The sequence below is a fragment of the Myotis brandtii genome, unplaced genomic scaffold, assembly GCF_000412655.1.
Source record: "Myotis brandtii unplaced genomic scaffold, ASM41265v1 scaffold525, whole genome shotgun sequence".
NCBI lineage: Eukaryota > Metazoa > Chordata > Mammalia > Chiroptera > Vespertilionidae > Myotis > Myotis brandtii.
This window is the reverse complement of record NW_005369915.1, coordinates 2414028-2438864: the sequence shown is the minus strand read 5'-3', so window position 1 is coordinate 2438864 and position 24837 is coordinate 2414028. Positions and strand designations below refer to the sequence as shown.

Genomic DNA, 24837 nt, shown 5'->3' with positions numbered 1-24837 from the left:
GATTATTGTCCAATCTCTTCCCGCACCCCCCACACCCTTTCCCCCCCACCCCCAGAATAGTCAGTCCATTCCCTTTCTATGTCCCTGATTCTATTATAATCACCAGTTTATTCTGTTCATCAGATTATTTATTCACTTGATTTTTAGATTCACTTGTTGATAGATGTGTATTTGTTGTTCATAATTTGTATCTTTACCTTTTTCTTCTTCTTCCTCTTCTTAAAGGATACCTTTCAGCATTTCATATAATACTGGTTTGGTGGTGATGAACTCCTTTAGCTTTTTCTTATCTGTGAAGCTCTTTATCTGGCCTTCACTTCTGAATGATAGCTTTGCTGGATAAAGTAGTCTTGGTTGTAGGTTCTTGGTATTCTGATTTATTTATGAAAGTGTCATAACTTACTTGTCATGCTCCCATTTTGGACTCATAGTATGGTCCCCTTTTTATTCTTTCCACTCTGATGAATATTTTTTTTCAGTATTAGCATCTTTGTTTTACAATTAAGAAACTGAAGCCCAGAAAGATTCAATGACTCATTGAGAATCAAAGACAATGTCAATGATACACCCTAGAGTCCAGTGGTTCTCAACCTGTGGGCTGCGACCCCTTTGGTGGTCTAACGACCCTTTCACAGGGGTCGCCTAAGACCATCCTGCATATCAGATATTTACATTACGATTCATCACAGTAGCAACATTACAGTTATGAAGTCGCAACGAAAATAATTTTATGGTTGGGTCACAACATGAGAAACTGTATTTAAAGGGCCAGAAGGTTGAGAACCACTTTGGCCTAGTAGACTATTTAGCTTCTTGCCCACAGATTCACCCACCTCACCACATTTCTCACCAGAAAGCAGGGCTCATGGATCAACATCAAATAACCTCACAGCCTAAACAAGATTAGACCTAGAAAAGCCTGAAGGTAAAAATTCCAAATAGTTATCTCAGAATACAATCTTGCTCTATTTTTTTCTTCCTTGAAAGTAATGCTCTTTGATACTAAGAGAGAAAAAAGTGCTTGAATTCCCATTGGAAGGTATTTGCTCTTCTAAGAAACAATAAGTTTTCAGGTTATTATCATATGTTTTTAAAGCCTGAAAATATGATGAATATTTTATACAGACATTTTAGATTTTTTCTGATGTGGGTCTCTCTGTAAGTATAATGACTAGGCCAAAGGGAAAAAATAGTGTTGTGTTTCTTTTTTTTTTTTTTAATATCATTTTATTGATTTCAGAGAGGAAGGGAGAGGGAGAGAGAGACAGAAACATCAATGATGAGAAAGAACCATTGATCAGCTGCCTCCCACATCTGCAAGCCCCCTTCCTGGGGCTGAAGCCTGCAACCTGGGCCTGTGCCCTTGATTGGAATTGAACCTAGGACTCTTTTTTTTTTTTTTGAACCTAGGACTCTTTAGTCTGAAGGCCGACGCTCTATCCACTGAGCCAAACCAGCTAGGGCTGACATGTCTTTTTTATGAAATTTTAGCAGAGACTGTTTCTGGGCTATTTTATTCAATTAATCCATCTTGTTGCTTTTAGGCTGTTATACTAGGTTTTATTTGTTTGCCTTTCCCCTCTTTTTTCTTCTTTCTCTTTCTGTTCTCTTTTACCATACTATTTTGATAACTATGGTCTTTTAGTATGTTTTGATATCTTTTAGGGCCTGTTCCATCTCAGATCTTTGCTTTCTTCTGAAGTTTTTTTCCATATTCTTGCTTTTTCTATTCCTCCCCATGAGTTTTAGAATTGTCTTGCCAAGGTCGGTAACTTCTCCCCTGGTGGGGGATGTCCAGATGACCAAGTGGCCTAGGTCTCTAAAGCCCCCATAGCACCTGTGTGTGAGCCAAACTAGCCTGCTCAGACAGGGTCATCAGAGCAAGGGCGGAGGGTATGAGCAGAACCCAAGGGCAGGCCCCCAAATAAGCCCCAAAGCCAGATTTCTAAGCCTGAGGAGAGGATAAAATTCGCCCTAGGAGGGGGCTGCGATGATAGGTTTAGGGAGGGAGTGCATGGGTGGGGCCGTCCCGCCCTAAGGAAGGAGCTGGGTGGAGTAGATATAAAGAGGCTCAGGCCCTGCAGTCAAAGCTATCTCCTGGCTCACTCTGGCGTCTCCTTCCTCAGAGAGCAGCTCTTCCAGATTGCACCTTCCCAAGGTAAGGAGACTGCAGTGGGGTCCGAGGGATCTAGAGCCTTCACCACAGTCTACTTGGAATCCTCCAGTCCCTGGCGAACAGAGCTGGTCTCTGGGAGGGTGGTGGTGGGGTGTCGATGCTCCCGCTTGGCAGGGAGAGCTGAAGAAAGTCAGTGAGCCCTAGTCAGTTTGACTCAGTGGATAGAGCATCGGACTGAAGGGTCCCAGGTTTGATTCTAGTCAAGGGCAAGTACATCAGTTGCAGGCTCAATCCTCGGCCCTGGTTGGGGCAGGTGTGTGAGGCAACCAATCAACGTGTCTCTCAGTCTTTCCCCCTCACTTCTACTCTCTCTAAAAGTCAATGGAAAAATGAGGTTTAACAACAAAAGAAAGTCCCTAGCGGTTTGGCTCACTGGATAGAGTGTCGTTCGGACCAAAGGGTCCCAGGTTCAATTCTGGTCAAGGGCATGTATCTTGGTTGCAGGCTTCTCCCCAGCCCAGGCCCTGGTTGGGGCTCATGCAGGAGGCAACCAATCGATGTTTCCCTCTCACATCGATATTTCTCTCTGTCTCTCCACCTCCCACCCTCTCTCAAAAATCAATGGAAAAATATTATCGTGTGAGGATTTAAAAAAAAAAGTCAGTGATTCCGATTTCCAGTCCTAGCAGGTTTTGTGTGTTGGGAGTAGAGCAAGAAGGTGGGTCCCTGTGCTCAGTGGAATGGGTGTTGCTGCGTGTCACTGAGCTCCCCGGTAGGGCTGCCTGTTGGAGACCTTGGGTCCCATCGACAGATGGGCGCAGATTCATTTTTAGGCTGTGAGAGGTGCTGTGGAACAGTGGTTATGGTCAATCTGGGTTTAAATCCTGAAGAGACATGAAACGACATTTGTAACTTTGAGCAAAATATCAGAAGCCTGGCTAAGCTCCTTATCTGTAAAATGGAGATTAAATGAGCAGATTTCTTAGGATTGTTGTGAGAATTAAGCAATGAGTCTTGGGGCTTGCTGCAAAATTTAGAGAGGAAAAATCAGGATTTGGTATCCTCTGTGCTTTGCCACTTACTAGCTGTGTGATTTAGGTAATCTGAAAAAAGGTGGCTACTGATCGGATCAAGTTTTAAGGTCACAGAGAAGGCTAAATGAGATAACCTCAATGAGATTTACTGCCAGGTGACTCAGTTGGTTGGAACGTCGTCTCATACACCAAAAAGTTTTGGGTTCAATTCCCGGTCAGGGTGTGTATAGGAGGCAATAAATTGATGTTTCTCTCTCCCACTGATCTCTCTCTCTCTCTCTCTCTCTCTCTCTCTCTCTCTCTCTCTCTCTCTCTCTCTCTCTCTCTCTCTCTCTCTCTCTCTCTCTCTCTTTCGTGCCCTCCCGCCCTCCCTCCCTCTCTCCCCCTCCTCTCTGTCTCAAATCATACATCCTCTGATTGGGGCAGGGTGGAGGGAGTGAGCAAAAGAGAAAAAAGAGAACTCATGTACATGGAGAACGGGGTGGTGATTTTGGGGGTGGAGTGGGATGGGTGGAGATGAAAGAGGGCATAGAGGGGATACATAGTGATGGGGAAAAAAAGACATTAGCCCAAACCGATAAAGGCTTAACCTGGGCTATCGCACGTAACTCCACTCCTGGCAACTAGTAATTTCCAGAGCCCTGAGGATATTCCATTTACTGACATGTTCCATCCACCTCCCACCAGGCACTTGGTGGAGGGGAGTTGGGGCCTCGAGGGTGCTCTTAGCATTGCCTCCAGGCTAAATTATGTGGTCTTATTTTTTACTCTTCTGCAGATTTAGGATGAGAGTGGATGGGGCCACCTCACCCCTAGGGAAAGACCAGGGTGAGGGGTCCTACCCAGTTCTCAGGGCAGGAGCTGTCAGCAGGGGATTGGCAAGAGGCATTTGCAAGTTTTGGAGTCAATAACTTCAAAGAAATTTTAAGGACAAAGAGAAAAACGCTCACAACATTCATAACGGGAGGAGTAGGGAAACCAAAGCAAATGTATCGAATGCTAGCAGTTCTAGTAACATCTCCATAGGCCATCTCAGAAGAGGTTGCTTCAGAAGCTTCTGGAAAGAAGTGAAATTTGGCCAGATTTACCAGAAAGGGGAGGGATCATGTGAATTGACCCCAAGTTGGGAGAGGCCCACTTTTGCTACCGCTGCATTTTTCTGAGTCACATTCAATGGTGCCGGCTCCTCATTCCCACAGATCAGAAAGAATAGAAATAACAGCTAAGGTAGCAGTTAAAAATGGCAGACCTGCTTGCCCTTTCTCAGAGGTTACAAGATCTGTTTTATTGAGTTCCTTTAAGGACAGAAGCTTGCATTGTTCTGGTAACTAGCGGGTGCTCCCAGCTTACAGTCCTCTGGACACCTGCCCAGTGTAAACATGAACACGGGCACGGAGCCCCTCCTCGCCCTCGGCATTCTGAGGTTAATGGTCATTAATCGTGGGAAGGCATCAGGCGCTTTGAGGGAGGTTTGAGGAACACAGCGGTGGGAGACAAACACCCCTGGCTTCATGCAGCTCATCCTCTATTGTTCTCGAGAACCGAGGTTCTAGGAAGATTTAAACAGCGATGCTGGTGGAGAGAGAACAAGCGAGCAGCTAGTGTACTTGCTGCATTTGGCCAGAGACGAAATTTCATTTGGCTTCTTGGAGTTTTAAATATATGTTTGTTGATTTCAGAGAGGAAGGGAGAAGGAGAGAGAGATAGAAACATCAGTGATGAGAGAGAATCATTGATCGGATGCCTCCTGCATGCCCCATACTGGGGGATCGAGCCCTGGCCAGGAATCCGAACCGTGACCTCCTGGTTCATAGGTCGACGCTCAACCACTGAGCAATACCAGCTGGTTTTAAAATAAGTTTTGAGCCAACATCAAACATTCTGAAATCTTACCTAGAGGTCTTACTTTCTGGCTTCTGAAATGTGAAACAGCAACCCTGGCCTTCATTTCCAATAGCAACATCGGCTGAACCGAAGGAGGGCTGCCCCTTTGAGGGGAGTAAGTGGGTCAGTCCACTGTTCTGAGGCCTTCGGTTATGCCTGGCCTTTCCTCTCAAGCCCTGCCTGGCTGCCGTGTGGGACCTGCCTCTCACTTCCCTACTGTTTGCTTTGCCTTTTTTCACCTCTTTTTCTTCTATTTTGTTTTCTTCTGTTATTAAAAAAAAAAATTGTTGACGTTATTACTGATGTCCTTGTCCCTCCCCGGCTTTGCCCACCTCCACCCAGCCTCCCCTCCCTCCTTTCCTCTGGCCAGCACCACGCTGTTGTCTGTGCCTTTGGGCTGTACATATATGTTCTTTGGCTAATCCCTTCACCTTCTTTCATCCAGTCCCTCTACCTCCACCTCTGCGCTTACTTTTGAATCAATTTTCCTTGTCAATCTATAAACTGTCTTGAATTCTTTTTGGAGCGTCATACAAATAGATAGGAAATAAAGCCACCTGCTCCCACTGCCAGAGATAACCACTGTGAACATTTTTGTGTACTGCTTTTCCCTGCATGTTTGTGTACATATTTAAGTCAAGTTGAAAACAGCCTATAATTATGTCAGCCCCAGTTCTCACAGTGAGGTAACATTATTTGACATTTCCCAAGTTCTGGCTGCATCCAGGGGGATTGATAGCTTGCCAGTAGGCCTGACTAAGCACCCCTAGAATTATCAGCGCTGTCACAGGGCCCCGAAGAAGCTAAAGGGCTGTGAGGTGAGGTGTTTGGGAGTCACTCAACATGTCTTCCTTTAACATCTCCAACAGGCCTGCTGGACCCAGACTCCACGGAGAACAGAAGGGAGAGGATTTCAGCCTCTTGGAAGATGTTCAGAGCTGTGAGTCCCTGCTTAATTTTACGTTATTTTATCTTCTGGCTTTAATTACGTGATTAGGAATTACTTGTGATAAAAGTTATATATTCTAATAACTTAAAAGTTCCCTTGGTTAAAAATGTTGAAGTAGAAAGTGAAATATTGAGGGAACAATCAGGACCCTTAAATTTCAATCCCCCAACCCATGAAGAGACAATTTATTTGGAAGTCTATTGTTGAAAAGGTCGTACAATAATCCATGAAGGAAACACAAATAGGGCGACATGGCTGTGGGCAGGAGAAATGCTCAGTGAAGCTCTCTGAGACCTGAAGGACAAAGAGTGTCCATGTGAAAATGGGAGAATGTCCCAGGTACAAGGGATGGCAAGAGCAAAGGTGGGTTGAGTGACAGAAACAGAAGGTCCAACTGGCATAGAAGTCACCTTTCTCGACTCCTGGTCATCACCCTAGCTGTGAGACCGAGTGACAATCTGACCTGACCCGTCCTGCTTACCACAGCCCTCTGCATGGCCCAACTTGTTAGTCTTATTTCTAATATGTGTGTCCTTGGAAAGTGGGGGTTTAGTGCCAGTGGCCTCAATTATTTAGAACCTAGCCCAGTACTAGGTAGTAAGAAAGTTTTCTGCTTATAATAGTAAATATTAACTTAATAGTAAATACAGGGTGTCCCCCCCCCAAAAGTGTATGCACACTTTGGCTGCCATTATTCATTCCAATGGGCTAATCTGAAAAGAAAGAAATATCAGTTGAGCTACCAGCTGTTAAAATGTGTATACATCTTTTGGCGGCCCCCTATATTTAGTCTAGGTTGTCAACGATGCACAGAAATAGACCCATCAGACCTTTCGGGTTTACTTACTCTTGCTTTACAGCTATGATGACTTACTTGAAAAAGGTGAGCTATTTTCTTAATCCACAACAGGTTAGAAATACCAATATATAATAATAAATACCAACAGGTTAGAAATACCAAGATAAAGCAGGGCGGTCACTGCTACATACAGTTATAGTGATAACTCAGAAAGTGCCTCACAGCATCTTACTTTCTAGAGATGGGACGTTCTCAATGGTGAAGCATACCTGGCCCCAGGGGCTCAGTAGGGGATGTGTTTTGTGAACCAGGGGGATTGATAGCTTGCCAGTAGGCCTGACTAAGCACCCCTAGAATTGGGAAATGTCAAATAATGCTCACAGTTTTGTAGCCTGGCGGCAAGATGCTGGTTGACCTCGTCCGGCCTCAAGATCAAATTAATGATACCATTTAATTCAATCAATTCTGCCTTATTGGACGACAGTAGGCACAAACAAGTATGAATGAAAGTACTTTAACATAAGCTGTATGCTTATAGCACTAAGGTGATAGGGTTCTGTGTCTGAGATGGAATAAAGACAAAAATATTCTGCATCAAACTAAAGGGAGAGAGTCCACACACACGTACAGCCTTTCCTCCACACTTTGTACAAAAAGTAATAGAAAAACTACAATCCAAAACGAGAGTCAGACATCAGCCCTGATCTATTACCAAGATCCATACACATTTTTAAAAAGGTCTCCTGATTGAACCAGCATTTTGCCTTTTCAATTGGAACATAAGAGGGAAACCTTTCTTTTTCCAAGTTTTTTGAAATTTTGATCTGTCTATTAGCTCCTTGTTGGGGGTAAACCTTTCTTTTTCCAAGTTTTTTGAAATTTTGATCTATTAGCTCCTTGTTGGGGGCGATAAAGGAGATGTGAAGACGGTAAGGTCTGGGTCCCACATCAAAACCACTGCAGGAGGCTTGCCTGAATGAATGTCCAATGAAGGCTGGCCTCTGGGAGCCCCTGAGCTGGGTCTGCAGCCCTCATGGCCAGGGCTGGAGGCGGAGCTGAGCTCAATGAATGCCAGTGGTTGATCACTGTCTCCAAAGGCTGGCTTTTAAGTCTAGCACCCACTCACAAAAAATCAGTGTCCCTCCAATAAGAATAATTTGCTTGCTGATGCCCGCTCTCCAAGCAGTATGCCCTGGCCTCTGGACCGATGTGACCAGCATCTGAGGCTGTGGAGTAATGGCCTCAAGGTTCTAGATGAGTCTAATCAAAGCTTTCCATTCATCTCCCAACATCGGAGGTTCCCAGGGAAACTGAAATGGTTAACCCTGAGCACTCATCATGTGTCAGGGACTGTTCTATGTGCTAAGATACGTTAGCTCATCTAATTCAGATAGGGACGAGCATTCCCATTTTACACAGGAGCAAATGAAGGCAGGGGGAGCAAGGGGCAGGGCCCCGGACTGCTCTCAGGCAGTGTGACGCCAGTCAGCCGCGGGGAGATCCTGCTGGCTCTGCAGGTTCCTGGAAGCAACACTCCTGACTTCTCCCTGGAGAGCGGAGGGCGAGGGCAGCATTGGAGAGAGCTGTTGGCTGCGGAATGAAAACAGCCTACCTCCCACAGGGCACGCCCACTGCCTATTTTCTGTGGGCAGCTGGTCCGCTAGTTAGCTGCTTAGCTGCTCAGCTGCACTTTCCTCAGCTGTAAAACCAGGGCCCTGTGGCAGAGGGAATAAGACCTGGGTTTTGCAATGAGACCCAGGTTTGATCCTGGCTCAGCAAATCCTGAGTAATCCCATGTCCTGCCTCCCAGCGCTCTAAGCCCTCAACTAGAAAGGGAGCTGCTCTGAGCCCAGGGAAGGCGTTTGTGTATGCATTGGAAACGTGTCAGCCTGGCCAGGTTGCTGTTAGGATAAGCGTGGTGATGGGCTCTCCCCGGCACGGGTTTGAATGGAAAAAAACGAGGGACGACACAGGGTACACACAGGCAGCTCAAACGGTGAAATAGGGCCATGGTTTGCTTCCTCAACTTGGCCCATCCAGCCATGTCCCGTCTCAGACCCAGGGCTCCTCGTGTCCATTGCTCAGTCCGGGCTACTAAAGCAGAAAGCATCCCAAAGACGGGTGAGGCCGAACAATCCTGGCTTTGTTTGGAAAGGTTTTGTCCCTGAGTTTTCTAGCTGGTGTTTATCTGACTTCCTCCGCTCTGGAGGAGCTAAACTAGCCGATTCAGGTTCTTGGGGAGGGGAAAGGTGGGAACCCGGAGCCCCACTAGCTAGCGCCCACGTGCTGGGATCCTTTTTATCCTGCGTTGGGACAGAGCAGAGCGCGCCAGCCCGGGACAGAGGCGCACGGGGCGCGGGCACGTTCGCTGCCCTCCGTCTCCTGGGAAAGGCTGAGATTTCTCCCCGCAGCCCGGCCGCCTCTCTTTCCTCCGCGCAGCCGGGCGAGGTCACGTTGGGCTCATTAAGCCAGCAGGTAGGCAGTGCCCTGGCGCGACAGGCGGTCCTGGAATGTGCGAGGGGCGTGGTGACAGCCCCTGCCGCCGGCCTCTTTGCGCAACACCTTGGCTATATAACCGGGCCGCTGCGCTGCACCTGAGTGACTCCTTGGTCCACTACCTGCGCAGGGAGCGCTGGTGAGTACCGCCGCCCCGCCAGGGCGCTTCCCGCTCCCATCTCACTCTCTCTCGAGAACCTTAAACTACTTAATTCTTTTAGCTATCCCTCCATGCTGACCTCAAGGAAACTTGGCTGGCTTTGGGCTGAGGAAGAGGGAAAAAGTCATAAACCTCCAAATTTTCAGATTTCTTTCTTAGCATTACTGCTATAGCTATTACTACAGCTCCTATGAATGCACTCCTGCTACTGGCAGTTATGAATGAGCCACACTTGGGGAATTCTCAAATTATAGATATGTTAAGGCTTGTGGTTTGGGGAGGAAAAGGGGGTGGGGAATGGAAGTATTATGCGGCATCAGGAGGGCTAGGCGCTCTGTTTAGTCAGTGATTCTCTCTGTGACCCAAGGCAGGTCCCTCAGTCTCTGGGCCTCTGCTTCCCCTCTTTACAAGAACAGGCATTTGAGATTTGAGCTGAAATTCTAGGTCTGTGTGGCTGTCCCCTGCTGCACACCCCCACCCCACCCCCACCCAGCACGACTTCCACTGCTAAGTTGTTCTTTCTCTAAAGTGACTGCAAGGTACAGTGCAAACTTGTTCACCGGGGCAGGTGGCCGGAATCAGGAGAGGGCTGGCCTGTCCCTCATCTTGTCTTGGGAGGACAGAGCCCACAATTTTTCAATGTTCTGAGGGTATCAGGCCAGATAACCAGGGAAGTGGCTAACCAGGAGAAAGATGGGCACAGGTGCAGCTCTGGGGGGACCCAGGATCTCCAGACCAGAAAGAGGGCGGCCGGTGGAATGGCGCTAACTCAGTCTTCAGATCCCCTGGGAGATGCCTGCCCTGGGTCACTGGCACTGAGGTGAACGGAGTAGAACCCCTCCTGCTCCTTCCCAAGGAGGCAGCTTCCTCCAGCATTTCATGGAGGCAGCTTGTTGGTTTCATTGGGTGCAATCCTCCCTCCCTGTGTGTTGGGTTCACCAAGCGATTTCTGGGTTAGCCCTCCTGTGTTGGAATTCATTCGCCTACTCTTCGTTGGGAATGTTTGCAAAGTTGTGCCTCCTCGGAGACCATTGTTTCAGAGTGTTAAACGTGTTTGAATCTCTTGGTTTGTGCCAACCAACCAGCTGATAATGATCTGCTGGCAAGAAGGGCATGCTTCCAAAATCCACCCCAAATTGCTCAACCACTCATTAAAAGAAGTCCCCAGTGGTGGGAGGACCTCTGGGTTATTACTGTTAGACACAAAGTTGACAAAAATAGCCTGAGTTCAACTTAAGAAAGAAGGCAGCCACCTTCCACCCCACCTTCCTCACCCCCCTCCTCCCATCCCATCCCACCCCTACCCTGGGGACAGAATGGCTGTATCAGCAGGGAGCAAGCAGGATGTCTCAGGGAGTTAAGTCATCCCAATGGATTTTAATCATGCAGAAGAGTCCAAAAAGGGGCCTGCAAAACGATGGAAATGTGTTTTAAATGTTTATTATTATAAATTAGCCCTTTAACCCCCCCCCAATGCAATGCAAAATAATTGATATAGTTATAATTACAGGATTTCCTTAAAATGTTCTAAACCCAAATTTAAGGTACACTGGGAGAGTGGTATGGTAATGGGGCCCTACTACAAAGAGAGGGCAAATGTCTTTAAAAATCCTATTAGTGCTTATCAAAAGTCTAAATTAAAGCCATGTAGCAACATAAAACCAGGCCATTGCTTCCCTGTCTCTTGTCCCACACCCCTCCCTCCCACCACTACCAGGCCCTTGGGGGCTATGTTGCCTAAAGGCAGCTAAAGAAAAGTAGTCACCACCCTCTTGGGAATTTTTGGTCTCGATCATTTTTTTTTTCAAAGTGTAAGAAAATATTCCCTCGAAGTGTGGTGCGATGCACGGGGGTAACTTGTGGACGAGGCTTTCGGCAGTGCCTGGCACAGTGCACTCAGCAAGCAGTCTGGCTACTAAGTGCCCTGCATGCTGGGCTGCAGAGGTATCCTCCCTGTGCTTGGGGCTGCCCCAGGGGGAGAATGTGAGGGTGTCTTGGTCTGTCTGCAGGACGCTGCCTCATGCCTCCTTTCCCCACTTTTTCAGATGTCCTTGGGCTGAGCTCAGGCAGCTCCAGAACAGGTCCGAAAAGACCCAAACAAAGCAGAGTGTAGGGGTTGGGTGACTGCCAGGTGCCCTACATTTTCCTGTTACTCAGGTCTGAGAAGAGCCAAGACAGTTCCTCTCCTTAGCCTGCAAGACTTCCTCTTGGCATGGGCTGCGCAGGTAGATGCAGGAATTTGAGCCAAAAGGACTATCAACACAGCCAGATGGACTGTAGGGACCAGTGGTGGGAAGTGAAGGAGTAGGTGTGTGATCATAACCCCAGCCTCATGCTCAGACATCAAAAGCCCCTTTCTGGGTATCAGAACCGCCAACATAGGTGCCTTTACTCTTCTCGGCTCCTGTGGCAGTAGCGAGAGCATGCTGGAGTGTGGCCTTGGGGAGGCCGGGAGAGGAACAGGTGGGTCAGGAGTGTGGTGTTAGGAGAATGGAGCCTTTTAACTCCTAGTTTTATCAATATGAGTAACAGTACAGGTATCCCTGAACCTTCTTACCTATGTGGATTTGGGGGTTGGGCTGTATCTTAAAATTTAGAAATTTCAGATGGAAGAAAATAACAATCACCCCATCCCACCATCCACTCTGAACCCCATGGAACATTTCTGGGTCCTTATTGAAGTGCTGTGAATGGGACAACAATTGCCCTTTATTCACAATTTTCCAGGCTTTTTATTGTTGTTGTTCTGATTCTTTACAACCTCTTTAATGGCATGCCACCACACTGAATGGAGGCACCATAGTAAACTCCCTATTTACATTCTACTCTGACAGTGCAGCAAAGGTCTCTGGTCTACATCACGGTCATTCTGTTAGCAAACATTTTCTGAGCACTGCTGTGTGCCAGGCAGAGCTGCAGACCCCAAGGATGCAGTGAGCTAGACAAAGCCCCCTTCAAAGAGGCGATCAGCGCCAGGCAGGTCTTTTTAACTGTCTTGGGGAAAATCCTCAATCCCTAATTCCTAGTAGTAAAATGCCTGGGTCAAGATTTATGTAAAATGGGTGGCTCTTTAACTATTTTGCCAAATGTTCTCCGGCATTGCCTGTAGTGCTCATCTTACTGCATCCTCTCCAGTATGACATATATTTTACAAAAACTTTCTTTTTAACTCATTTAATTTGCACATATTGGGTTATTGATGAGGCTGAACTCTTATTTGTAGCCACTTGTACTTCCTCTTCTGTGACTTGTTTGTTCTAGTCCTTTGGGTTGCATTGTGTCAGGAGCCATACTTCTACTCCATGTCACTGAGAAAGCCTTTGCCAGGGAAATGGGTTCTGAGGAAGGAAGCCTGGAAAGAACAGGGTCTGACAAATTAATCCAGGCAGCATGGCACAGTAATAATTGATACTATTTACTGGATGCCTGCTTCGTGCCAGGCACTTTCCTAGGCATCACCATTAACCTCATAACCGTGCAAAATAGAATTGTCCCTACTCTATACATGGGGAAACCGACACTTGATGTTCAGAGGCATAAAGGGACTTGAGTAAGCACACGGTCCCTGATAAGGGGCACCTCTAGGATTTGAACCAGGTCCAATGTGTCTTGCTTATTGCAGAAGACCTGATGGTTGGTTAAAGCAGGTGAACTGTATATGAGCATATAGGTTAAGTCCACTGGGGGCACCTTGGAGGATCATGAGGACTTGGCAGGCCGAGAATCAATGAAGGTGGATGCGTTTGCATCCTCTTTCTGACTGAAGGGGACAGTCAAGACAGGACGAGACAGGGAGTAGGGAAATCAAAGATGGTTAGACTGAAATAGAGGTCAGGCTGGCATGGAAACACACGTTAAGAAGTGGTTGAAGGAGGCCTACAGAGGAGTGTAATACGGCGCTGAAGAGCCCACACTTAGGAGGTGTAAGCATAACACTCATCCACTCCCCCAACTCTTGCAGCTGCTGGCTCTCCCTGCCATGACATCTGAGTGACCTCCTTTCAGTGGCTGCTCCTTTAAGCTCTGTTTTCCCACCCACAGACCATGGCTCCTTGGCCTGAGGTGGAAAATGCCCAGCCCAACCCAGGTAAATACATCGAAGGCATCACGAGCCAACAGCCCACCACTGATGGGAAAGGAAAGGAGACCAACAAAAGTAAGTGCCGCTCATCCAGTCCCAAGGGGCCTCCTGCAGGGACCCCAAGAGACGGGGCTGATTCCTCATTTCTCCTGGCCTTTGTTGTTTGTTTGGCCAGATGTCGCCGGGACCTCTGAAACCAAGATTGAACTTCTGCCATCCCACCCCACCGCCACCCCGGTAGAGGAGCCCACCGACATAGAAGACCCCTGGGACCTGCCCGAGCTTCAGCACAAGGGGATCAAGTGGACAGGTAAAGTGAGATCGGCAAGGGAGCGAGCTCACCACCATTACAGTATCGCCTCCCTTCCCACTGTCCTGATGCCCTTGAACAAAGGGCCTGGTCAGGGTTGTCACCTGACAGTCTAGGACAGTGGTCGGCAAACCGCGGCTCGCGAGCCACATGCGGCTCTTTGGCCCCTTGAGTGTGGCTCTTCCACAAAATACCACATGCGGGCGCGCACGTACAGTGCGATTGAAACTTCGTGGCCCATGCGCAGAAGTCGGTTTTCGGAAAGGAGATAGATGAAACAAGTATACAAGACGAGTGTGGATGGGAGAGTTGGTAGGGGTCAACCTCAGCGAACGTACCTCAATCAGATTGAGGGCGTTTTTAGCAAAGGCCAGCTTAGGAGTACCCTAATTAAGTTAATAACAATGTACCTACCTATATAGTTTAAGTTTTAAAAATTTGGCTCTCAAAGAAAATTCAATAGTTGTACTGTGGATATTTGGCTCTGTTGACTAATGAGTTTGCCGACCACTGGTCTAGGAGGCCTGGAGTGAAAGCACGGAGTGATGATTGGGGAATCCTTGGTACTTTCTTTTGTTCATTCGGCAAATGTGCCATTGCTGGGGTTATAACCAGGCTGGACAAGGTGCTGCTCCTTAATTACCCATTGCATGCTGACCAGCTCCTGGGTACTGTCAAGGTGCTGTGGCTGCAGCAGTGAGCAGTTAGGGTCCCTGCTCTGAAAGCTGGATGGGGGGGGGGTCCCCTCCTCTAAATGCAAGCATCAGAGAAGTCTTCTGGAAGACAGAGGTAGTATAGCCAGAATGGCCACGCAAGCAAATGCTGCACTATTTTCCTGGTTCAGGGTGTAAGGTGATCTGTGGATTGCAGGACAGGGAGGGGAAGGGAGCTTTTGAGGTAGGAGGGGTGAGAACCACTTTAAGAGCAGAGAAAATAGCCATAAGGGCGCAGCATTGCCCAAGCCCTCCCCAAATGGAGGCTGATTGCTACCTTGCAGCCACCTCCTAGAAAATAGACTGTGCTGTTCAGAGGAGCTTGGGAGAGCCATTATCTCTGACCCCACACTTAGCGGGTGGTAAGTGCTCTTCACCGCCTCGCTCAGTGACACGGGCTCAGCTGAGCATGGAGCCTGGCTTGCTTGTCCCAGACTACACCGAACCCCTCCTCCCCAGTGCACATCCTGTGGAGACACTGCAAGGGTTTCAACTAAGTGGGCGATAGTGGTAATTTCCCTGAAACTGCAGCCACAGCTGCCCACCATCTCTGGGCAGCCTTGCTGTCCATAAGTGCTCACAGGCCCCTGGCTGGGGGTGGAGGGGGGTTGGGGGGATTCAGAGTTCACTGCCAAACTCCTCAGGGTTTCAGACACTAAAAGTCTTTGTGCTTTTTTCCCTCCCCCAGAGAGAGACACTGAAGGGAAGATTCTGTGTATCTTGCAAGGGATTGGGAAGTTCCTTCTGCTCCTGGGCTTCCTCTACCTGTTCGTGTGCTCCTTGGATATCCTCAGCAGTGCCTTCCAGCTGGTTGGAGGTATGGATGGGAGGGCTGAAGGGCTGGGGTAGGGGTGTTCTCATTTGGTTCAGATCCTCGCCAGGCATCAAGCCCTCTCCAGCTGCATTTTAGGGCTGGGAGCCACCTCGCCTCATCTCCCATTTTACAGAGGAGAAAACCGAGGCCTACAGAAGTCTGACTGGCTTAGGTGGCTTAGGCCAGGAGCCAGGGCTGGAGCCAGTTCCAGGCATCCAGGGCCTTGTGTTTGTCCACAAACCTTAGACAGGAAGCTGTTTGACATAGATTTATCTAAGGGATCCCTTCCTTCTTGGGGGCGCCCATGTGAGGCGAGTATTGGATAAGAATAATCTTAGGCCAAAGTTACTAAGAGAATCAAAGCTGGACCTTTGCCGGAGAAGGACAGGGGTCCCCAGACTGGGAGAGCCTTCATCCAGCGCTGAGCATGGCCCAGCGTGGCCGTGAAGTGTGAACTCACCATGGGCTTGGTCACCTTTGTACCCAAAATGGGCAACGACACTGACAGCTAGCACTTTGAATGCCTCCTGGGTCTGGGCGTTTTCATGGGCACTGTCTTCAACATTCCTTCCCAAAGCCCTTCCCATTTAGAGAGGAGAGGGCCGAGGCTCAAAGAGATCCTAAGGCTCACAGCCTGTAATTGGCATAATGACATTCAAATTCAGGTCTGGGGGACACCTGGCACATGGCTTTTTGCACCCCTTGGTGCCTCTCTTGAGAACTCATCTTTGTGACCTGGGAGAATTGGGGTAAGGGACTTACTTTCTGGATGCCACTTCTGGTCCCCCTGGTCCGAAGCAATAGCAGTGAGGGTCTCAGAGGCACACACAGAAATGACACCTCCAGCATTCAAGTACAGGCTGGGGCTTGGGGGAGGGAGAGTGGATAGATGAGAAGATCCACTCCTGGAGAACAAATCTTATGAATTGGGAACACACTCCAGAGATAGGAATTGAGACAGGAAATTCACTGGCACCCATAGGGCCAAGTAGAGTTGAGGCCAGGTTCATGATCAAAAGGCTAGTGGTTGAAGAAAGGGAGGGTGCAGGATGAAGCCACAAGAGGAACAGGGTCTGGGGGTGGGTGGAGTATGTCTCCTGGCATCAAGGCAGTGCAGGGGAAATGCACGAGGGAGCAAGCTGCCACAGGTGCCAGCAGGGCTGGAGGCTGAGATCCACAACCCACAGCCAATGTTGGCCACTTGGTGCCCACCTAACCCCCTAACATGTGGCCATGATTTTTTTTGTTTTTCCAGGAAAAATGGCCGGGAAGTTCTTCAGCAGCAACTCTATCATGTCCAACCCCCTGGCGGGACTGATGATCGGGGTGCTGGTGACAGCCATGGTGCAAAGCTCGAGCACCTCCACATCCATCATCGTCAGCATGGTGGCCTCCTCACGTGAGTTCAGGCACCCACGAGCCCAGACCTATTCCAGGCGTTTCCCTTGCAGCTGGGAGCCCGCGATTTACTCTGCATGTGTCCAGGCCTGTCACCCTGATCTCCCCATCTTGTCCTACTATGATGTGTTCCACTCTGAACCTCAGGCAGCTTCCTGTTTCTATTTCCATAGCCCAGTCTGAGAATAGACCCTGAATTATCTGGAGCTGTGCTGTCCAGTCCAGCAGACACTCGCCATATGTGGCTATTTAATTTTATTTAACCTTAATTGATTTTAATTGAAAATATATAGCCCGGCTGCTCAGTTGCACTAGCTATATTTTAAGGGGTCAGTAGTCATATGTGGTGAGCAGCTGCCATTCCAAACTTGAACCTGACTGAGAGCGGAGACAGATTCCCTGAGTGGGACAAGTGTGAACACATGAATTTTCAACCCAAACCAGCATTTTAGCCAAAATTAACTAGAGCCTTTTCTGGGCCCAATTGGAAAAAGATATTAGCTCAGTTGCACTAGCTATATTTTAAGGGGTCAGTAGTCATATGTGGTGAGCAGCTGCCATTCCAAACTTGAACCTGACTGAGAGCGGAGACAGATTCCCTGAGTGGGACAAGTGTGAACACATGAATTTTCAACCCAAACCAGCATTTTAGCCAAAATTAACTAGAGCCTTTTCTGGGCCCAATTAGAAAAAGATATTACTTCTTTAAAATAACTTATGTGCCGGAACATTGTGGCACTATATTAATCTTGTTTAGAAAAAGAAATTATACTGCCAGGAATTTGCCATGTTTGTTATTTGTTTTCTGGTCTCCCTCAAGGTGGCCTTGCCTCTGAGGAATTGAGAAAGACACTTTAAAGTAGAGCTCACAAAGGGTTTCTTGGGGTCTGTGGATTCCCTGGAATTATGTGCTGAAAAGTCTTTTTGGTCCAAAACAAAAAAGTCGTCGCCCTAGCTTTCATCAGATTCACTGCAAGGTGCATACAGGTGAAGAGCTGCTGCTTTAGGCAGTGACTAGCCTGATGGGTTCAGCATGCCCGGGGCACATCAGGAACCTGGCCAGGCTGCCTACCTACATTCGCTGGCTTGCTGACTTCCTGTTTTCTACCCAGTGCTGACGGTGCGGACTGCCATCCCCTTTGTCATGGGAGCCAACATTGGGACCTCGATCACCAACACCCTCGTGGCGCTCATGCAGGCAGGAGACCGGAATGTGTTCAGAAGGTAGGAGGCTCAGAACCAGCCCTTGCCACCAACAGGCCCGTCGGTGTTGGCCAGCTTGTCATAACTACCTTTAGATCACCACTGAGAATGTGCTTGTCAGCCCTGGCCCGCCTATTCCTGGCCATAGCGGAGTGCAGCTGAGGGTAGGGATCATGAATGGAAACAGCCCCCTGATCTGCACAGCGGGGGTAGGAATGGCACCATCACTGTGTTGTCTAAAGGAGTAAACACAATCGTACAGGTAAACACTTAGCAAGGTGCCTGGCACAGAGTGAAGGTTCCCTAAATGCAAGCCCTAGATAGAAGCTTACCACTTGCAACCTGGTGCAGTTAAGACAAGGCCAAACCAGGTTTTGGTTTCCTGTCCTGCTAAGTCAGAAATAATTATAACCTGAAGCTTTCATTCTTGGCCAGCTCAACCCATGCCACTTTGTCTTTGTTCTTCACTCGCCTGCTACTGAAAGGCAAAATGTAGCTTTTGTGGATGTGGATGTGTGAGATATGAAATGGGGCGGGCTGGAACCAGGCAAAGGGAACCCTTTTCTTCCAAAAGGTTAATGTAAAAAGTAAGCACATTTCCTGGCCTCTCTTCTAACAGGCGACAGCTTTCTTTCTTTTTTACTAAGATGGAGAGGCAGTTTTCAGCTTGTCTGTGTGATGTTCGTGCAGTGGGTCAGACAGATGGCCTTGGACAGGCTGGTTGGGGGGCAGTAGTAGTAGATGAAACACTACTGCACATTATCCCAGGGTGTTTGCCCATCTGATCTTCTCAAGAAGCCAAGTTGGCTTTCCTACGCCCCATTTTATTAATGTAGAGAGACAAAGAGGCTAAGCAACTTTGCCGAGAGGAATGGCTGGAATTCAAGGTTTTCTTATCCAGATTTTGGGCTCTTTTCACTGTTAGATGAATTTTTGCCTCTGGATAACCCATGACATATAAACACGAGCATGTGATCTATGGCGGTGCCTGCTCATAGGAATCACCCCTGTTGGAGATATTTCAATAGATTGACCTTCCTAGACTGGTGCCCACTTGCTCATTGACTAACCTGGCTGCTGGCTCTGGGTTCCCTTCCATAGGGCTTTTGCCGGGGCCACCGTCCACGACTTCTTTAACTGGCTCTCCGTGCTGGTGCTCCTGCCTGTGGAGGTCTCCACCCACTACCTGGAGGTCCTGACCAACCTGATAGTGGAGTCCTTCCATTTCAAAAGCGGAGAAAATGCCCCGGAACTTCTGAAAGTTATCACGAATCCTCTTACAAAGCAAATTATCCAGGTAAGGGCCAAGTGTTAACTCCCTTCCCCTTGCCCTTCACCCCGCTCAGTCGGGGATGGACAGGAAGGAATCTCTGAACACCACTATTTGGCTGCCTCTGAAAAAAGCCAAGGAAAATGAAACTGGGGAAACACTAGGTAGAGTAACATACCTTTCTTGTTTCCTTGACCTCAACATGCATGTCATGTTGGAAGGTGGAGGGAGATGGTGAGTGCTTCTCAAGGCTCAAGCACTGCCCACTGGACACCTGGGGCCACTTTGGTCTCACTACTGACCTCAGCACCAGTGGGGTCACTGGCAAAGTATTATCCTACTTCTAGCCAAAAAGAAAGGCTACTGCCCTTCCCATCCATCTTCCCCTCTGGTCACCAGAGTCTATCCATATTATTAAAATGAAAGAAGGCTTTGTGAATGTTGCCTTAGGAGAAGGGGCTAGCTTAGACCTTGCCCTCTCACTCTCATTTCTGGTTTTCTCTGCCATTCGGTCACCCAGTGAATACCTACACGCTTTCTAGGCACCAGTTCACTATTCACATCTTTCACTCGTTTATTTATCAAGCACTTGCTGATGTCTAGGTGCTTGACAGGGTGAGTCCCAGCTCACCTTTGCAGGGCCTTGCCATCTGTTCACCTCCTCTGAGGCCCTGTCTGTAGCAGCCCCTGCAAGTCCCTCCCATGTTCATTCTGAGTATGTGCTGACTCTCTTCTGTCTATTGCCTTCCTCAGCTGGATAAAAAGGTTATCAACCAGATTGCAATGAATGACCCAGCAGCTCAGAACAAGAGTCTGATCAAGATTTGGTGCAAAACTCTGACCAACGTGGTAAGTTTCTAAGAATATTGGTGGGTGAGTGGACTCTTTCATCTGTACTTGAAGCAGATTCTTTCATTGGAAGTGGGCAAATAAAAGGTCAGGCAAAAGAAAATTGGGGACTCCTAAAAAATCAAAACTGGCCCATAAGAAAATAAGTCCTTGAATGCTGGATGGACAGGCAGAATGCAGTAGAATAGAGAGAACCTTTTGCCCCATCCCACACCACAGATACATTATTCTCACTTGGCATTTTCATGTCCCTTGACTTCTGGCTGCTTCTGTTCCCATTTATGGAGAGACCATGGTCTCCTCCTTCTCCCCACTAAAATTGAGTGTTATGTTTGCCATCTAGACTCAGATGAATGTCACCGTCCCCTCGATTCAGAACTGCACCTCCCCCAACCTCTGTTGGGCAAATGGTTTCCACACCTGGACCATCAAGAACGTGACCCACCGGGAGAATATTGCCAAGTGTGAGTAGAACTCAGAGCATTAGCCACTGGGACGGGCTATCTGGGGTGCTGGTGGTGAACAACCAAGATTCTGTCACTATGAGACAGAAGGAATAAGCTGGGGCCTAAATAACAATCTGTGGCTTGGGGGACTCCATGCCCTTCTAATAAGGACTTACCATGGTTTCTTCAGGCCAGCACCTCTTTGTGAATGCCAACCTCCTGGATCTTGTTGTTGGCATCATCCTGCTGGTCACCTCCCTGCTGGTGCTCTGTGGCTGTCTGATCATGATCGTCAAGGTCCTGGGCTCTGTGCTCGAGGGGCGAGTAGCTGTTGTCATCAAGAAGACCATCAACACTGGTAGGTGAACTGCCCCCCTCCCCCATTAGGGGCTTTCTAGGGTTGGCATCACTGTTGCCACCTCAGGGAAGCTCCTTTAGATTCTTATCTAGCAGCGGCCTCTGTATGGATTTTATCTTTGGATTTGAGAAGCTGCAGAAGCTAAGACACTCTTGGCCCTTGAAATCTTTCTTGGTGTCTTGGGTGGGACCTGGGGAACAGGAACAAACTTGGATTGCATGTTTGCAAGGTCCTGAGAAAGAGCCAGCTCAAATCCAGAACCGTGGAACCATCCTTCCCACGGGTTTCCTACCTAGCACGTGCACCCACTCTTGTCCCGTGGAGGTGCCCCCCAGGCCTCCATCCCATGCCTTCCTAGAAGGCTTGTGACAGATCACTTTTCCTTTTGTCTTCCAGACTTCCCTTTCCCCTTTTCCTGGGTGACTGGCTACCTGGCTATCTTAGTGGGGGCAGGCATGACCTTCATCGTGCAGAGCAGCTCAGTGTTCACGTCTACTTTGACCCCACTGATCGGTGAGTTTCTCCCTGGCTTCTCCCTCTGGCACTGTTACCATCTCCTGTCATCCTCTGGGACTGATGTTATGGACTTTGTATTTTCCCCCAGGTGTCGGTGTGATAAGCATTGAGAGGGCGTATCCACTCACGCTGGGGGCCAACATCGGCACCACCACCACCGCCATCATGGCCGCCTTGGCCAGTCCAGGCAAAACCTTGAGGAGCTCACTCCAGGTCAGGAAATGCTGCATGGGGCAGGGGCTCTGTGGGTGGGATGAGACAATATCAGTGGTCTTGCAAGCAGATGGTTTCTAACAACAACCCTGCTTCTCTTGTTAAGTCTAAAATGGTAATGTGGAGGAGAAGCCATCTACTCCTTAGAGAGGCAGCGAGACTCCCATCACTGGCAGTTGATTAAACAAAAGTGGGATGGCCACTTGATAGAGGTAGAAAGAGTATTTTGGAATCGTAGACATTATGAAGATCTGAGGTTCTGGCTAAAGCCATGATGTCCAATAGAAATATAATGTGAGTGTAGAATACAAATTTGAGTCACCCAGGTACTTTGAAATTTTTAGTAGCTACATTTAAAGAGTGAAAAGAAACAGAAAGATCAATTTTAATGATGTGTTTATTTAACCCATTACCATTTCAACATGTAATCAATATTTTTAAAATGTGATATTTTATATTCTCTTTTGGACTAAGTCTTTGAAGTAGCCACATTTCAAGTGCTCAGTCGCCACACCGTCTACTGTATTAGCCAGGGCTGGTTCAAGTCCCTAGCCTGATGCCTGGTACCTTGTGGGAGGACAAAGGATAATGAGTGGCCTCTGAAGTCAGGCTTCCTGGGTTTGAAACCCACCTCTACCTTCTCTCATCTGTTTGACTTTGGGAAAATAGTTTAACCCCATGGTGCCTCAGTTATCTCTAATATCACATGGGGATAATATTCATAGCCACCTCATAGGATATTGTTTGAGGATTGAAGGAATCCACATAACGTGCTTAGAACAGTTGTTTCGCTCATAGTAAACATTATAAACGTCAGCTGCTGATGCTGTTAACTGTCCCCATTCCTCCTTCTCTCCCCTCCCTAGAATGGGGCATTGAGCCAAGGGACCCAGCTATCCTGCGAGCCTTCCCCTCCGCCCCTCTAGCTCTTAACTGCTCAGCTGGAAACCGCAGGGCCAACACACAGGCTAGCAGTGGGCACATGCATGAAGTTCATTGTTAGTTTGCCTAAAGGACTTCAGGCTCTGAAAACTGTGCTGTAATTCAACTGGTCAACCCCCTCCCAGCCACACACACACACTCCTCCCCTCAACCTGACACATGGCGGGCCCTCAGGCAATACAGGCCCCTTGACTGTACTACTACCTCAGCCATTCAGCCAGCTAGGTGACACCCCCTTATCCCCCCCCACTACCACCACCACGCGACAGACCATTAACCTGTTAAACTTCTTGTGTTTCAGATCGCCCTGTGCCACTTTTTCTTCAACATCACGGGTATCCTTCTGTGGTACCCAATCCCGTTCACGCGCCTGCCCATCCGCCTGGCCAAGGGGCTGGGCAACATCTCAGCTAAGTACCGCTGGTTTGCCGTCTTCTACCTGGTCATCTTATTCTTCCTGGTCCCACTGTCCGTGTTTGGCCTCTCGCTGGCTGGGTGGCCAGTGCTGGTGGGCGTGGGGGTGCCCATCATCCTCGTGATCCTTCTGGTGGTGCTGCTCAAGCTCCTGCAGGCCCGCTGCCCCCGCATCCTGCCCAAGGTGTTCCAGACCTGGAACTTCCTGCCCCTGTGCATGCGCTCGCTGAAGCCCTGGGACATTGCAGTCTCCCTGGCCACTGGCTGCTGCATGAGGAACTGCTGCTGCTGCTGCCGCATCTGCTGTCGCTTCTGCTGCAGGCTCTGCTGCCCCACGTGCTGCCGCTGCAGCAAGTGCTGCCAGGACCCCGTGGAGGAGGAGGACATCCACATCAAGGTCCCCGAGTCCTTTGGTAGCCTCTCCATGGTCGTGGAGGCCCCGGAAGGGGTCCCCAAGTCCAAAGCGGACGCCCTGAACACAAACACCACCTCCAGCCTCACAGCCTTGTAGGGGCTGCCCCCGAGGTGGGAGGAGGGGCCCCAGGTCTCCCTCGCTCCCTCCTGGTTCTGCAACGCCGTTCTCCACTTTGCTGAGAAATGGCATCAACATCAGCTCTGACTCTCATTCCCCTTTGCGCATGTGTCAGCCTGCATGGTCGCTCTGTCTCCGCCCCTGCTCCCTGGTCTCCCACTCTCAGGAAGGTGCAGAAAGAGAGTTAGACAATGAAGCCTGGCTCGATAATGGATCCCCTCCACCCACCCACTCCTGCACACAGATGGGTTGGCCAATGGGACTTATTCTCAGATGTAACCATCTTCTCAAGTCCCAAGGGAGGAATTTATGGAAGGTTCTCAAAGATGCACACACACATATGCTTTTCTTATTGCGATAAAATTCTCCTTTACCATAGCCTGGCTTCAACCCAGAGCAGCTGCCTCCCAGGTGTCCTCTCCCCAGAGCAGGACAGTTTCAGGGCAAGAGGCCTTGGAGAACACAGGCATGGGCCTTGCTCTCTTCCCAGTGCTCCCCAAGGCTCCCTCACCTGGGCAGGTATGGCTAGTCCAAGCATTTTACCTGCTGAGTCTTTGAGTTGCCAGGATGGGAGCCAGGATGCACTTTGACCCACCTGTTGCCTCATCTTCCTAAGGGGAGATCAGGTGGCAGCAGGGTCCGTGTGTGTCTGTGAGTCCAAGGGATATGCTCCTTCTTGCCCCACATGCCCTCTGTGCCTTCTAGAGCCCCAGCTGTATTTACCCCTTTGCCCTCCACACTCCTCACCTCTAGTTCTCCCTGGAGAGGAAACTTCCACCGGGTTCTGGGAGGGGGGGACTGTGCCACAGCGCATCCGTCATGACAGGCCGGGACACCAAACCAAGCCCTCCCCTGGCCTTCCCCCATGTAGATACCAATTCCCTAACAGCCATTTATACGCCATATTTATAGCCGTGCACCTGTACAGCATTTTTATAAGTTATATAGTAATAGTAGTGTGACTTGTTTGGGGCTCTCATTTGGAAATGTCAAGGGAAACAAGACTATCTGTATTTTGTAATGCTGGCTTTTCAACACTCCTGTAAGCCCTGCCCGTGCCTCACTGTAAATACAAAAGCTAAGCCTGGGCGGGGCTGCGGCCCTCTTTGCACTCTACAAATTGGATCTTTGTACCTGTATTGATTGTATTTTTTTTAACTGGTTGTGGGAAGGAAAAAATAAAGATGATCAAACCCAAAAAGAGTGTGTTGCTTTCAATTACAGGGAAATAAGGGCCTCCTGGAACTGTTTACTAAAAATTTGGGGCTACTTCCTCCTCAAATGTTACTACTCACCGCCAGGGCCAGCTACATAATTTGTTGGTCCCCTTGGTCAAAAGG

At 48.8% G+C, this 24837-nt stretch overlaps 1 protein-coding gene across 2 annotated transcripts in view; it reads left to right on the top strand.

The window, feature by feature from the left end:
• Positions 1-24837, top strand: part of SLC34A2 (solute carrier family 34 (type II sodium/phosphate cotransporter), member 2) — a 27215-nt gene extending 2378 nt beyond the window's left edge. The window contains exons 1-13 of one of the 2 annotated variants that reach the window (XM_005877659.2): positions 9320-9417; positions 13480-13594; positions 13695-13829; positions 15231-15359; positions 16612-16755; positions 17867-17978; positions 19059-19254; positions 19981-20076; positions 20420-20540; positions 20713-20880; positions 21277-21393; positions 21485-21609; positions 22853-24768. In XM_005877659.2, the coding sequence (XP_005877721.1) occupies positions 13483-13594; positions 13695-13829; positions 15231-15359; positions 16612-16755; positions 17867-17978; positions 19059-19254; positions 19981-20076; positions 20420-20540; positions 20713-20880; positions 21277-21393; positions 21485-21609; positions 22853-23476 (2079 nt within the window). In that variant the 5' untranslated portion in view covers positions 9320-9417; positions 13480-13482 and the 3' untranslated portion in view covers positions 23477-24768. Of the gene's footprint in view, positions 1-9319; positions 9418-13459; positions 13595-13694; positions 13830-15230; positions 15360-16611; positions 16756-17866; positions 17979-19058; positions 19255-19980; positions 20077-20419; positions 20541-20712; positions 20881-21276; positions 21394-21484; positions 21610-22852 lie in introns of those variants that run through there. The other variant, XM_014548906.1, reaches the window with a different exon arrangement.